Source organism: Pseudonaja textilis, chromosome 11 (genome assembly GCF_049901715.1).
Source record: "Pseudonaja textilis isolate UNSWEBS1 chromosome 11, rPseTex1.2, whole genome shotgun sequence".
NCBI lineage: Eukaryota > Metazoa > Chordata > Lepidosauria > Squamata > Elapidae > Pseudonaja > Pseudonaja textilis.
This window is the reverse complement of record NC_142000.1, coordinates 10,970,952-10,986,889: the sequence shown is the minus strand read 5'-3', so window position 1 is coordinate 10,986,889 and position 15,938 is coordinate 10,970,952. Positions and strand designations below refer to the sequence as shown.

The 15,938-nt window shown below is 36.1% G+C and overlaps 1 protein-coding gene across 1 annotated transcript in view; it reads left to right on the top strand.

Annotated features, from left to right (window-relative positions):
* CDH11 (cadherin 11) overlaps window positions 1-14,686 on the top strand; it is a 117,311-nt gene extending 102,625 nt beyond the window's left edge. The window contains exons 10-13 of the mRNA XM_026714122.2: window positions 1,035-1,156; window positions 2,710-2,827; window positions 11,031-11,282; window positions 13,335-14,686. Coding sequence (XP_026569907.1) covers window positions 1,035-1,156; window positions 2,710-2,827; window positions 11,031-11,282; window positions 13,335-13,831 — 989 coding nt within the window. The 3' untranslated portion in view covers window positions 13,832-14,686. The remainder of the gene's footprint in view (window positions 1-1,034; window positions 1,157-2,709; window positions 2,828-11,030; window positions 11,283-13,334) is intronic.
* The last annotated feature ends 1,252 nt before the right edge of the window (window positions 14,687-15,938 follow it).

The following is a 15,938-nucleotide window of genomic DNA, read 5'->3' as shown; positions in this document are numbered from 1 at the left end:
GAGGTCTGGGATGTAAGTATCTGATGCATAAGTTTATTGTAAGAACTACTGTGTGTAAAGCATTAAGAAAGAACCCAGGCAATTTTCCAACACAAAAAGGACATTTGATTCATGGCTGAAGTCCGTGCTTTAATCTTTGTGCCTTTTGCTTCTGACCAAAATTTACAATGGGATTGAGGGTTCCTATTTCTGAGTAGGAGAAAGGGCTTCTACCTGTCCCTTGTTATGGTAATAGATTAGACTGATTTCATGCTGCTTGTTTCTGACCTTGCCATACTAGGAATCATGCCAATCTTAAAATATTAATGAGCAGAGATTTGAAAAATTATCCAATTTACATGGTTTATTAATGACAGGGTCTGATGATGAGAACTCATTAATTCTGATAGCATTTTACTAATCTTCTACTAATACTGAGAAAGGTGCTGGTCGCATTTATATTATATAGATGTACTAAAAATATTCCACTTGTTGGGCAGTTGACCCTGATAATACATAAACTCTCCCCTCCTCTCCCTTCTCTCCTCTCTCCCCCCTCTCCCCTTCCCTCCCTTCTCTTCTCTCTCCTTCCTCTCCCGTTTCTGGTTTTGTTTTGATTTTGGCAGAAAGTGAGGCATTCATTCTGTTCGTTTCCTATACAGCAAAAACCCAAACATCCACAAAGTTTGCAGGGGTGCCTCCTTTCTAGGGAGCCCTTATGGGAGTTTTTCCTCTGCCTCTGAGAAGAGAGTCCAATCATTTATGATCATCTCAAATCATTCAGACAATATGATTAACTAGCAGAGATATATCAGTTTGTGTAAGCCGTGCCAACCCACATACTCAGTTAAGGATGTCGTGTGAACCAAGTCATTGACAATCTGTGTGTCCCACTGAGTGTCCTCCACCGAGGACTACAAAAGAAAGTCGAGTAGGTCAAAGACTGAGAAAGTCCATATGTGAGACATTCAAGGTAGAAAAAAAAAAAACCCAAAAACAGACAAAACAACTTTGTGCTTGCGCTATTATGTTTTCTTTCTCAATAACTATTGCAGATAACCGGCATCAGGAAGCCAAAGTTCCAGTAGCAATTAAAGTTCTTGATTTAAATGATAATGTCCCCAAGTTTAAAGAGCCCTATGAAGCTTCTCTATGTGAAAAACCCCAGACAAATAAGGTAAGCGTGTTCACTTTATCTTTTCTTCTTCAAGACTGACCATTTTGGTTTCTCCAGGCAGCCCCTACAAAAAAGGAGAAGCAGGAAAAGCTAAACCTGTCTGACTGATTGGTAGTGGCAGTGGAAAGCCTATTGTTACTACAGGTGGTCCTCAACTTACAACCGTTCGTGTAGTGACCATTGGAAGTTACAGTGGCACTGAAAAAAGTAACTGACCGTTTTCCAATCATTGCGGCATCCTCATGGTCACCTGATCAGAATTCAGATGCTCACATTTATGACGGTTGTAGCATCATGGGCTCATGTTATCACTTTTCACAAGCTTTTGACATGCCAGTGGGAAGCCATATTCATTTATCAGCTGTGTTACTAACACAGTGCAATTCACTTAACAACTGTGGCAAGAAAAGTCATTAAAACTCACTTAACAAATGTGTCACTTAGCAAAAGAAATTTTGGGCTCAGTTATGGTTGTAAGTTGAGGACTACTTGGATTGAACTTCCCTTGAACATTATTGTTGCTGACCTTCTTATCCGAAAGCACGAGTGATTTAGAAGGTACCTTGGTTGAAAGTTTATTCTACAAAGCAAATCCCAATGTGGAAAATGACTGCATTCCCACTCACGCTACTAATACTATTACTAAATTTGCAGTTGATACAACAGTGGTGGGACTCATCTCCAGGGGATGAGTCTTCTTCCCAAGATGAGGTGGACCGGTTGCTTTTGTGGTTTGGAGACAATAACTTGGTCCTCAACACCAATAAGACCAAGGAGCTTATAGTGGACTATAGAAGGAAAGATCAGACATCCAGCCCTTGCTTATCAATAGAGACTGAGTGGAGCAAATGGCCAGTTTTAAGTTTCTGGGTGTTACCCTAAAAGAAGTACTGACCTGGGGTGCTCTCATTGCAGCACTGGTCAAAAGGGCCCAGCGGAGATTGTACTATCTGAGACTTCTCAGAAAACAACTGAATGAAAAACTGCTGGTGACCTTCTGCAGCTGCACCCTAGAGAGTATCTTAACTTACTGCACCTCTGTATGGTTTGCCAATTGCGCAGTGGCAGATAGGAAAGCACTTCAGAGGGTTAACATCATTGCCCAGAAGATAATTGGTTGCCCTCTCCTCTCTTTGGAAGAGCTTTATAACTCCTGCTGCCTTAAGAAAGTTCAAAACATTATCAAAGATCCATTTCATCCTGGGAACCTTTTTTTGAACTATTAACCATCTGGCAGACGGTACAGAATAATAAAAACAAGAATAAATAGGCTGAAAAACAGCATCTATCTCAGGGCAGTAACTCTCTTGAATTATGTGCAATATTAATGCAATATCAAGGGTTTTCAATTTAATGTATAGATTAGAATGTGAAGGATATGTATTTGTGTTCGTTTTCATAGTCATAATGTACACCGAAGATGGTATGTAATTTTGTTGTACAATTTGCAATGAAAATAAACTAAAGTAAACTAAAGTAAAATCTAAAAATTGAGGCAGGGAGGAAGAGATATTTCAAATGCACTGCATACTGATAAGTGCCTTTCTTTCCAGCCACTCATTACAATTTTAGCAGAGGACAAAGACGATACAGCCAATGGCCCCAGATTCATCTTCCATTTGCCACCTGAAATGATGCAGAAGCCCAATTTTACTCTCAGAGATAACCGAGGTTTGTACTTATATTCATTATTATAGGAGGGGAAGGAACTAATTATCCTCCCAATAGCTTTTTTTCTCTCTCTCCTCATTAGCCATGACTGATTTTATGCAGCAATGACTGGGGAAGAGAGCTTCACAATGGTGGGGAGAGAGAGATTCACAAAAATGTAGAGAATGAGTAAAATACAACTTTAAAAAACCACATCAATTGCTCTGGTGTTTCGTTCACTAGCAGGATTCTTCTCGATAATTTCAGCTGGGAGTTGAAGACCGCATATCTTATCTTGAACTTGCCAAGACTGAGAACAGTAATAAAGGAGAATATTTGTAGCTCAAGGTCAAACTGAGGGGTCCTTGGTGCTAGTGATGTTATTGATCATTGATGATGTTACCTAGTTGGGCTAATGAAACACCTGCAATAACACAATTGAGCCCAGAGAGCACCAAGGACCCCGGTTGAGAAATACTGCTCTAAATGAGAGGGCAAAACTCAGCTGAGCTTTCAGAATCCTCTTACTATGTATCCCACAGAATATCAAACAACTACACTTCCAATATCATTTGTGTGTGTTTTTTTTTCCATCCTGACTTGCCCATCCTCAAATGACAGAAATGTTTGTCACACCTATTTTCCCTTTCCCTTATTCACAATCCAACATGAAAGATACCAACAAAACAAAAGATTCTGCTGTCGGAATTTTGTAGCTGAGGAAGATGAGAGATGACAAGTTGTTGGATATTTCAAATGGTAGACTGTTTTTATATTTAAAAAAAAGCAGAATGGTGCATGTTAAAATGTTCTCACTAAGCTTTGCAAATCTACTCCCAGTTTCATATTAGATTTCATGTAGTTATCAAGAATATTGATATGGACAAAACACCAGAGCAATTATTATGATCTTTAGAGTCATTTTATGCATTTCCCCCAAAGCTTTCTGACCTGTTTTGCACAGTTTAACTGTTGCCCAGGCTTAAAGTAAATGAAATGATTGTAGGAAGAGTTATAGACAGGGGGATGGATGGATGGAAGATGGGATAGATGGATGGATGGACAGATGAACAGGCTGGCTGACTGACTGACTGACTGACTGACTGACTGACTTTACTGCAAATGCACTTCAGGAGTTTTTTTAAAAAAAGAAAAAGAAAAAAAAAAGAACTATTGGCTACAGTCTTGCTAGGGTGCTAAGATAATCCATCACAAACTAGAAATAGAACTCTCCCCCTTTCCTAATTCATCTTAAATCATTGTTCTCCTTCATAAATGGAAACTCGTTTGAAATGGTCCTCACAGTACTCTACAATTTGTACAACCCTCCCTGCATGCCAAATCAAAGTAAGTTCCATTTGATTCAGTGTGGCTTTCTCCCAGATTTGTAGTTATAGCCTTGCAGCTGAGGAACTGTTGGTCCCCAAAACTTTAAGGGCTAATCTTTTTTAATTAAGCCAGAGCTCAATGATGCACTACTTGGCTGTTTTCAAATGCATTTTGTTTTCAAAGTACCAGGCCCATTCCCCTTACAGATCATGGATAGTGATAGACCGCACCCTCAAACCCACAGCATTCCTAGAGGCCCTGTTGATTATCAAATGTATTCCAGAGCCTCCCCAATCCATTAAAGAAACAATGGTTCTATTTGAGCCAAAATCATTCTATTTAAAGTTATTACTGGTCGCCATTTGGGGATGTCAGGTATGTTCTTGGTTCTCTTTCTCTTTCATATTTGATTGATAGCACATATACCCTGTTGACACTAGATGCAAGATAGGCACTTAGTCTGAAAGTATAGCAGTGAACAATTGCTACATTGATCCAGAAGTATTTATTCTGCAACTTTAGAAGAGTTTGTGGTTTGAAGGCAAAAACTAGAAATCTGTGGTGAATTATATTTTATGTTTCCATTTGGCTCAAAATAAGGTTTTTTTTTAAGCCTTTTAATGTGTTCATCCCACATTAAACATGAAACCTCAGTCTTTTTACTTGATTTAATGTTTGCAAACATTCTTTATAGTAAACTTTCCTTTCACTTCAAATATTGTTGGGAAGTGTTAGAGAAGCCATCTTTCAAATCAAGTATCTATTATGCAAGTACAGCAATCTAAATCTAAGACAATCCCAAACTGAGAAACAAAAGTATAAGACAAAGACAATTTTAATGCAAAATTACGATTTGTCTACTATGAAAAATCACAGCATTAGTAGGATAACAGAGATCTAACTAATCAATGCACCTCTCCATTTCCATTTAGCCTCTTCTAGCACAAAATTGGCTCCAGGCATCTACTAGAATTTCAATGAATGGATTGTGAAACTCTCAATTGCTATGTAACAATCAGTAAGGTTATGCTAAAGTCCTATTCAGAGATCAGGTTCATAGTCAGTTCAATAAACTTTTCAAACCAAAGGGAATTTCCTAATCAGATGCACAAATTCAGACAGAATCCCTGAATTGTGTTGGAAGTTTTTTTTTTAAAAAAAAGGTATACAGGCAACCTAATCCATTCTATTCAATACTTTGAATCAAAGTTTCTATTGGTTAACATTTTCAAATTGATTCAAATAATGTTATTAACCAACTGAATAAAATAGATATCCCTAATTTGTCAGAAGCAACCTGAACATTCTTCCTGGTGAGTGTTATGGGAAGCAGATAAACACTGAATCAGATAAATAACCAGCCAACTTTGCATGGGATTCCTGTACTGTTCAGAGATCAAATGTTTGAATTTAAAGCATTTCACCTTCAGCTAGCAATAGCTTCAGATTCAACAGCTACTCCCACCTTGTTTCCCAATTAAGAAATTGCAAATAGTACATATAAGAGAGGAGTAGCTTTGATAAAGCTTAGCTTCTGATTGTCTCAAATATGCTTTTTTTTCAAAAGGCAGAAGATAGACAGATAGACAGACAGACATATTTTTCCTTGAGGAAGAACACAAAAGAACAGAATGCAATATCAGGGGTTTTCAGTTCAATGTATAGAATGTGAAGGGTGTGTGTTTGTGTTTATCTTCATAGTCATAATATACACTGAAGATGGTATTTAATTTCATTGTACGAAGTGCAATGACCATAAAGTAAACTAAACTAAAATTAAAACTAAAACACATTTCACTTCTCACCCAAGAAGCTTCATCAGTTCTGACTGGATTAGTCAACTAATCCTTCCATTCCCCTCCCTCCTTCCAGATAGAACTGATGAAGCTTCTTGGATGAGAAGTGAAATATCTTCTTCCTCAAGAAAAAATAATGGTTGCCTTTTGAAAAAAGCACCTTTGAGGCAACCATGACCTGGATGACTGAGAATTTCAATAGACATTTAGTTTCTGATTGAGTGCTTATTTGAAATGTCATAAAAATATTCAAAGCATTGCTAATTTGGTCTCTAAAACTCATCAAAAACATCTGATGAAGTGAGCTGCAGATCATGAAAGTTTATGCTTTAAAATAAAGTCAGTTGGAAATTCTTCCAGATGTCTTCTGATTTTGTGCTACCAAAGACTAACACAGTTTTCCTCATACAATGAAATTATAAGTAACTTGCCTACTAGAATTTTATTTGGGGAAAAAAAAAGATTCCAGAAATTCATTTTGGAAAAAAGTAGGTGAGCTCCTTACATTGATCTGTTGCCATATAACCTAAATTATTTACTGGTTCAATTCATAGAAACCATAAAGCTGGAGGGCTTTTTTAGCTAGAAAACTTTTTAAGTTATCTGTTCCAATTTTTTGCCTCACAAAAGGAATTCCAGAGCTAAAGTATCTCTAAAGATATTTTCCTAAAGTATGACTATCCTGTCTCTATTTGAGGGTAGGTGGGTTTTTTTAGCATATAATTTTAATTGAACATTTTGGAGACAGATAAATATATAGATATAGATGATACAGATATAAATATATTGTAGATATTACTAAAGACAAAGAAGAAATTAAATTAAATTAAATTATATGGGATTTGCAAATAAGTTAAAATAATAATTTTCTAATATTACTAGAAGTGTTAGAGATGCTTGAAGATTTTCACTAAAGGAAATGCTAAGATCTTTCTAATTTGTTTCACTGCTTACCCACTCTGTTAGTCCAATGGTATCTATCATTTCTGTAACAAACTATTAAACATTTTTACTTTTTCATTGATTGGAAGATAATTCCAATCAATGGAAGATATTTAACAATAGATTCTTTGTACCATGTAGCTGCCTGATTTATTTTTAATTGATGGGAGTGAAGAACAATACATCACCTTGACTATTGTGAATCTAGAACTTCTGTATTCTATCTGTAGGTTACATCTGAGAATTGGTTATAGGAAATCACATACAAAGAGATCTGAGTTCAAATAGTCTTTGAAAATTCTCTATCATATTTCTGGACAAAAATAAATAAATGAAGGAACACCTTTTCGAAACTTGTCCAAGGGGAGGAGAAGATTTCCAACAATTTCTCAGTGGTTAGATTCCTCCTCATTACCACTACTGAAAAATTCCAGGGAATTATGGGAAGTGTGGAAATCAGGAAGACTGGAGATTATTATTATAGTGATACATCTGACATTCCCTCACATTTCTTGACCATCAATTAAATAAAAATGCTACTCCCATACAATTTTCTGAAATTTTCTTCTGTGAAAGCATTTCAAAATTCTCTTTTATCAACACTGCTGTCTACCCATTCAAATAGAACTATTAATTCTCAGAAGAAATCAGTAATGACCACTCTTTAACAGGACTAAATCATTGTGTGAATCAGACCTTAAATTTAATCAAGCCGCCGCCTTTGTGAACTTAAAAAAATGAGTTATACGTTCTAGGCTATTGAAACTCTTGTTTTACTGACCTTCAAATTCTTTGCTACTTGTCTGCTTTCTGCATGACTACCATCAATGATAGTAGATCTAGTCCAAAGAATTGCATTTCTCCTCTAGTTCAGCACCTAGTAAATATAATTATTTATGATGACCTTTCCTTGATTCACTCTGTCTTCTTCCAACCAACACACACACACACAGACACAAATATTTCAGTGACAATAATACAATTAGTTTTCCAAGCTGTTATGAGGAAAACTAAAGGTAAGGAAATGAAGGTTTGCAGATCTAAAGCACAATAAATAGATAGTAATAAATAGAAATAACAGCGACCAATATACAAAGAAATCTTAAAGTATTTTTTTGAATTTTCAGCTATATGAAATAAATATTTTCTTTGTTTTCTCTCTTCAGCATTAATACATTCTGAGTCAAATCGATCATATTGCTGCAGAATTTTGAGGTTTCAAGAATCATAAAACAGTTATAAATTGTTGATTGAATTTGGAAATATACATTAGAATTCAATGTTTGATATCAGGAAGCATGAAGTTAAGCAGAGAGAGAAAGAGGAGAAAAAAAATCTGAAACTGTGTCTTGGCACTGTTGCTCATCGTATCCTGTTAAAATAATGCATTTTTATTTTTGAAAATAACAATAACAAACCTCCACCAAGTGTTCTTTAAAAAGATGCTACACAGACGTCGCTGTAAATGTGATTTTTCCTGACCTGATAGTTCAGTGGTTCAGATAACAAGTTGATTATGCATCAGTCATGTTCATTCTTTAGCTAATTCCAATCATGCATCAAGTTTCCAGTATTTATTTTTTACCCTAAAGTTTAAAAAAAAAATGACACAGAAGAATATCTATCCAGGATTTTATGATATACGATCTCTTGCTTGAGCAGAATACCAGAGTACTTCTATGGATTGATACAGGGTTTCCTGCTTTAGCAGAGTACTCGAAGAGCTGTAGAAAATCTTCACAGTCCCTTCCAACTCTGTTATTCTGTATTCTATTCTGCATAAGTCGAATCTTTCATAATGCAGAAACCTAGTTGACACAGAAACCAGTGCATACATAACTACATGTGATGGTTTTTATTCTGCAAACAGTTAGACCTGCAGGAGGAAAATCATTTTAATAAGGTCAGCAGGTGGTAAGGTTTCATTGCAGTATCACCTAGGCTCCTCAATTGAACAGCCCATAGTCCTTGGTCTGAATGCAAAAACTCTACATGAGTGACCAGTTCATATCTGCATGGAAGAGAAAGAGAAGGTATCATCTGAAATTTAGAGTAGGAATGACATGACATGTGTATCCAATTTTTGATATTAGCCAGTCACTTTCCAGTGCCCTTTTTCAGATTATTCCTCAGGGGAATTTGGACCAGTTGAAACTTTGTACTTACTGTAGTTACTTTGGATCCAGGAAACTCCATTGGTACAAAGTTTCAACTGGATCAGATAGTGATTAGTCCCTCCTGTGCTTTAGAGCTTAAAATACTTTGCAAGACAGACCACACAGTGTCAATTATATTTACCTAGAAGTAGCTCCTACCAAGCTCCATGGGACTTCCAGATAAATGTATTTAGGATTATAGCCTTGTGTTACTTTAATGACAGCTTGCTCCTAAAATGGTCAGTTTAATGCACACAAATAGACATGTAGTCTTAGCAGAATCCTTTTAGACAGAGAATATGAACATATTTAATACTAGCCCAGGACTGTAAAATTATCACATCTAATTATAATCACAGAACCGGGATAGAAAAATATACAGTAGGGTTTGGCTTGCTCACCCAATTTTAAAACAGTAAGTAAAGTCATAGGAAATGATAGAGTTAGAAATTTCTGCACTGAGCTAAATTTAGTTTTTGGCCTGGTGTTTTTGGAGGTCTGCCTGGTGACATTATGTCTGAATATCTGCCATTTTTTTTTCATGTGCTTAAACAGCAAAATATCTGCCAAAAACAATACCCAGGAAACATAGCGGAAGAAAATGTTGGCAATTAAATTTGTCTAGATTTTTAGTTTCATTGAGTATATAAGCCTTTATCATTTTCTACTACTTCTCATAAAGTGAAGCCTTATTTGAAGTAAGCTTCACTTTTGGCACAAATATGGTCCTACCAATGATATTTTCTTGGCCATAGTATGGACATGATTTGTTAAAACTATCTTCCAGATTTTTTTTTTTCCCTTGTTGCAACTTCCATGCTAGTCTGCTTCCAAATTACAGGCACTATCTGAATATATCCAACTGAATAAACAAAGCAAATGAAATAAAATAACATCCTGAACTTGACATTTGTATGAGATGAACTGGCTGATTCTTTGAAAAAATCTTGTTACAATTTAATAGACTTCAGGCTTCCAAACTGAATAGAAACCCAGTATAATAAGCAGCAACAAAAAGAAAACTAAAAACTATAAAGCACACAAAGAGTTCTTATGTTCCAAATACCCTCCAGAATAACCCAGTCTCCAAGAACTTTTGAAAGTTGATCAAGAGTTATCTATGTTCTATGTAGAACTTGGCAACTTTGGCTGGCTGAGGGAGTTGAAGTCCACAAGTCTTAGTTGCCAAGTTAAGAGACCACGCTGTAAAGGAACACCACTTAATACAAAAAGAATGCCCGAAATTGGCCAGAAATTTTGGCAACGACCATGAATAAAGCTTCTTGAGACCACCATCATTTTTAACAGCTTGAAATCTCACTAAATTGTCATCTCTTATGTGAGTTCAGAGTTTTCAAATATCAAGAGATTACAATGTGTGTTAATCTTGTGAAATACTGGCATTTTGTTTTCATTTTTTTTTTTTTTTTTGGCTGATATAAAATGGACTTTCCATTGTATGTTTGTGTAATATGAGTAACATATGCTGCAGAGGTGGTATTCAGCAGGTTCTGACCAGTTCTGGATAACCGGTAGCGGAAATGTTGAGTAGTTCAGAGAACCAGCAAATACCACCTCTGAATGGAGATTTTATAGTATCCTTCCCCTCCCAGCAAGCCATGCCTACAGAACTGGTAGCAAAAAAAAAAAAAAAATGAATCCCACCACTGACATGCTGAACATGTGTAAAGAGATATACATGGACAAAATAAGAGTTGGGTTTGCAAAACAAAGAATTTGTCTTTCATGAAATTCTGATCATTGCGGGTTGAAGGAAGGAAGGAATCCACATATCTAGGACAGAGTACATTTGCTTTATGGGTAGTTCTTGACTTACAGCCCAGAGCTTGTACTTAACATAAACATAGAGCTTGTACTTCTGGGTGATCTGAAAGTTTGTGTTCAGAAATTGAGTAAGTGTAGGAAGGCAGGGAATTCCATTTTTTGGGGAAAGGCTGTAATACTGAAAAACAAATGATGCTATTCTCTTATTTAAAACAGATAACTCTGCAAGCATTTATGCAAAACGCACAAGCTTCAGCCGACAAGAGCAAAGTTCCTATGATCTGCCTATTGTGATAAGCGACGGTGGGAACCCTCCTCAAAGCAGCACCAACATACTTCGTATTCGAGTTTGCAGTTGTGATGGGAATGGTGTTGTGACCTCCTGCAACCTAGAAGCCTACATCCTCAATGCTGGATTAAGCACTGGAGCTTTAATAGCAATCCTTGCTTGCATTGTGATATTGTTAGGTAAGGGAGTTTTAAGTTCTTCCTCTCCCTCCCAAACATTATACCTCATCTATTCTCCCCTCTTTTGAGTATGATCCAAGAACAATAGCAATATTCTAAGACTTCTTTTTTTTCCCTCCTGAAAGCCCTAAAATGGGTTTTCCTGTCTCAACTAAACAAGTAAATGTCAGATAATAAGACATGAACTGTGATTCTTTTTTGCTCTTGTTGAAGATGCTATGGATATCCTTTAACAATTTTGTGTAAGCTTTTCTTTTTCATCTGTGTCTTCAAAACCACTACTCTTTTTTGCCACTTTCATACAAAGGCCCATTGTAGCTGAGATACCACACTACAGTATCCAGCAATTTAAGGTATTGCACTATTCTTTCCAATAACTAAAATCGAAACTCTATAGAGTTACAGTTCTTAGAGTGGTTAAGGAAAGGAAAAATTGTTTGATTGGAACTACATTTCCTCCCTCTTAAAATATACCTTTACACGTAAAGCTTGAGACATTGCCCTGTTTTCAAATGTTGCTGACTAAGATACAATAGATTTAGGGAGGATATTTTTTGCTCAAATATTACTTCTGTTGGGACTTAGAAATGCTTGTATTTCATGGGTTTGGAGCTCAAACTGCTTAAATTTATATTGTATAATGTGTGATAGGACATCTAAGAAATAAAGCATACTTGAACAGCTCCTGTCCTGAAGATGCGGGGATGAAATATATAAATCAAAGCATTGGCATCCTGGTTTCAAATAGATTTTCTTATAGAGATCTACACATCTCAGTTTATGGATTTTCCATCCCCGTGATGCCATCTTGAAAGGTTTATTGTTCCCTTTCTTGCATCAAGATCTACAACTCCCCAACCATCCACTGAGGTTGCGGAAGAAGGGATTTTGTGACGTACAACCTTTCATCTTATGATGAGCTTAGCCCCGCTACTATCTAGATAGGTTTGCTCATTATACTAAGCCATGGTTTGTTCAAGGATGATTTATCATATAAAATGCAACTGGGTAGTTGTGAATAATAAAGTACATTGTGGCTTAGTATGATGTAGAAATCCAACCTGCAACAATATATGACTTTTCTCAGAGACAAACTGGGATTCATATATATATAAATCTAGATACTATCAGGTTCACAGTTGGAGGTGTAAAGCTGGACCCTGACATTTACTACAGTTGGCATTCCATTTTTCCTTCACCTCCTACATTTTCTGGTTAGATGGTTTGACTCAGGCTGGTTGAACAAGCAACCCTCCTCCCCCCCTCCCAATACTTTTGCTGCCCACAAGAATTGAGAGATGAAAAATCTATTACTTATGGATAAATTTTGGAATATACTGTAGTCTAAGCAGATTGATTCCAAGGATTCCTCTTTGGCAATGGAAGCACCATGTATTCATGCAACAAAGTATGCTAGGGTCAAGAGTGGGATTCTACCGGTTTGCACCTATTCGCTAGAACCGGTTGTTAATATTCTAAGCAGTTCAGAGAACTGGTTGTTAGAAGAAATGACTGGCCTAATCCTGTAAGGAAGGCAGGAAGGAACCATTCTGGTGTTGCTTACAGAGGCTGCCTCTCCGTTAACCCTTATTTCATTCTTGGCAGGACTAGACTTCCTGTCTCTGGAACTTCTCTAGAGTTTATTTTTCCTCCTTTGCTGGTACTTTCCTTGTGTGGAATGACCATTCAAAGGTACAATGGCACTGAAAAAAGTGACTTATGACCATTTTTTACACTTGCAACTGTTGCAGCATCCCCACAGTCACGAGAGGCCAGGCGAGGGAGATGCGTGCCTCGATGTGAGTGATGTTGAGTTGGCCCTGCCCAGCCAGTCACATGACCACCAAGCCATGATCACCAACTAAGTTACGCCCACAGAACCAGTTAAAAAAATTGAATCCCACCCCTTCCATAAACATAGCTTTCTGTGTTTTTCCCCCAATTTAATTTCATTACAGAACCTTATTCAATTCAGTATACTTTATATTCAGATATAGGACTTTTGCATGAATCATTGCTGTTTTGTTTAAAAAAAATCTTCTCTTTCCTCAGTGATCGTTGTGCTCTTTGTAACCCTAAAACGACAAAAGAAAGAGCCTCTCATTGTTTTTGAAGAAGAAGATGTACGGGAGAACATCATCACTTACGATGATGAAGGTGGTGGGGAAGAAGACACCGAAGCTTTTGACATCGCTACTTTGCAAAATCCAGATGGTATCAACGGATTTATTCCTCGCAAAGACATCAAGCCAGAGTACCAGTATATGCCACGACCTGGGCTTCGGCCAGCTCCCAACAGCGTTGACGTGGATGATTTTATCAACACAAGAATACAAGAAGCAGATAATGACCCCACGGCTCCTCCTTATGATTCCATCCAGATCTATGGCTATGAAGGGAGAGGATCAATAGCCGGGTCGCTGAGCTCATTAGAATCGGCAACCACGGATTCTGATCTAGATTATGACTATCTACAAAACTGGGGACCTCGTTTTAAGAAACTAGCAGATTTATACGGCTCCAAAGACACTTTTGAAGATGACTCTTAACGATAAAGTTCTCAATTTGGCCTTAAGAACTGTGTCTAATGTGCTAAAAAAAATAATGAAAAAAAAATATTCAGAGGAAATGTAAGCAGGTATTTTTTAAACAAAAAAAGTGAAGAAAAGTTCATATTCAGCATTTAGGTTTGATGGGGAGGGAGTCCTTTGATGGAAAAAATGGACAGGAAATACTGTGAAGTTCCTTTTCATGGGGGAAAAAAAAAGGCTAAGATGGGAGTTGGGTCTCAACTTTGCTAGAAGGGGGAAATGACCTCTTATAAAAATAATGATTAAAATATATTTAAGTGAAAGGAAATTCTAAATGCCATCTTAGAACCAAGGGACAGTCTTTTTATGTACTCTGAACAGTTAAATCTTTTATGTCAAAGAAGCTTCCACAAATTAGAAAAAAGTTAACAGTTCTAAGCTGTAATTTCGCCTTAAACTATGGACACTCCCTACGTAGTGCATTTTTAAACTTGAAACATATAATATTCAGCCAGCTTAAACACATATGATATATGTACAGGACAATGTACAATTATAATGTCTCTTGAGCATCCAACTTGTTTCTGCTGACTCTTGTAAATCTTTTTGCTTATACTTTCATCTTAATCTAATACGTGCCAGATATAAAACTCTGTCTTGTTGCAGTGGGAGAAGCCCTATTTCTATGTCATTTTTAAATGTATCTATTTGTACAATTTTAAAGTTCTTATTTTTAGTATACATACAAATATCAGTATTCTGACATGTAAGAAATGTTACATCACACTTATATTTTATGAACATTGTATTGTTGCTTTAATATGTGCTTCAATATACGAAGCAGACTTTGAAATAAAAGATTCTTTTTTACTACTTGCTCTGCTTCTTAAACATGGAAAAGGGGAATATTTTTTTTAATTAAAATGTATGACAGTAATATTTTGAACTAACACATTTGTCCTTTAAAAACCCTATTTATTTCTGAGTTAAGTTTCTGTGGACTTATTTAATGTGTTAGGTAATAATGTCTTTAAGTAAGTTCTTGCATTTAAAGAAATAATGGTAACATCTATATTAAATTGGAAGTTAGTTGACAGACAGTACCCTACAGTACCCTAGATTTCTGGATCAAAAAAGTTTCTGCCCTTCCAGAAAACAATAAAACCAGTTTCCTTCATCTACATCTCAATTAGGAATAAGATTGAGATACTGGCAAAAAAAATTACGATGGAGGGAATTTCATTTCCAATAAGAGAACCAACTGATGAACCATTTTACTGTTGTTGATTACAGAAACCTTATTCATTAAATTAGGATTATTTTTTATTCTTCCTTATGTAAACATAAAGACCAGGAACTGTCAGAACTTCAAATCTGAATCAGAAGTAGCTTTTGAGAAGGAGCATTGTATCTTTGAATGCTTGCAAAATGATCAGTTGTAAGTTGGGAACAACTATATGTAAGAAGGCAGGTCTCTTATCAGGAGAGGATAAAAATGTAAATTCAATCAATGAATTGTCATTATATTTATTTTTCTAAAGGAATAAGAAAAACAGAGGTCTTTGGAGTTCCAGGGAGGAAAATACCTCATTAAAATGACTTGAGATATGTTATTTCAACCAGGAACCTCACTGAATATTATTAATAATGCTTAAAATTATAATTACTAATATTATTATATTATTATTAATATATTAATATTACTAGTATATTCTTCATGAATTTGTCTTTAAAAAAATGTTTTAGTGGTCTTCTGTTCACATTTTCATAGTGAATTTCAAATAAGATTCATTCTAATTTAAAGAAGGATTTCACTTTTGTCAAAATGTAACGCACAGTTAAACATTTTGCATCATTTGAAGTTGAAATCTTTTGGAATTTGGCTTCCAATTACTCACTGTAATAAAAAGAAGCAGACATCAAGCAAGGAAGGACATTATTTTCCAGCAATGGGAGAGCACCAGAAAGAAAAATAAAAGATTCTTAAATTTCTTCCAGGATGTTGGATTGACAAGGACCTAAAAGACATTCATTAGTACAATGCTTCTCCACCCTTCTCCACTCATGCCCCTTTTCATGTGCTCAGCTCTTCTGTCACATCATATCACATAACTGGGCAGAAATG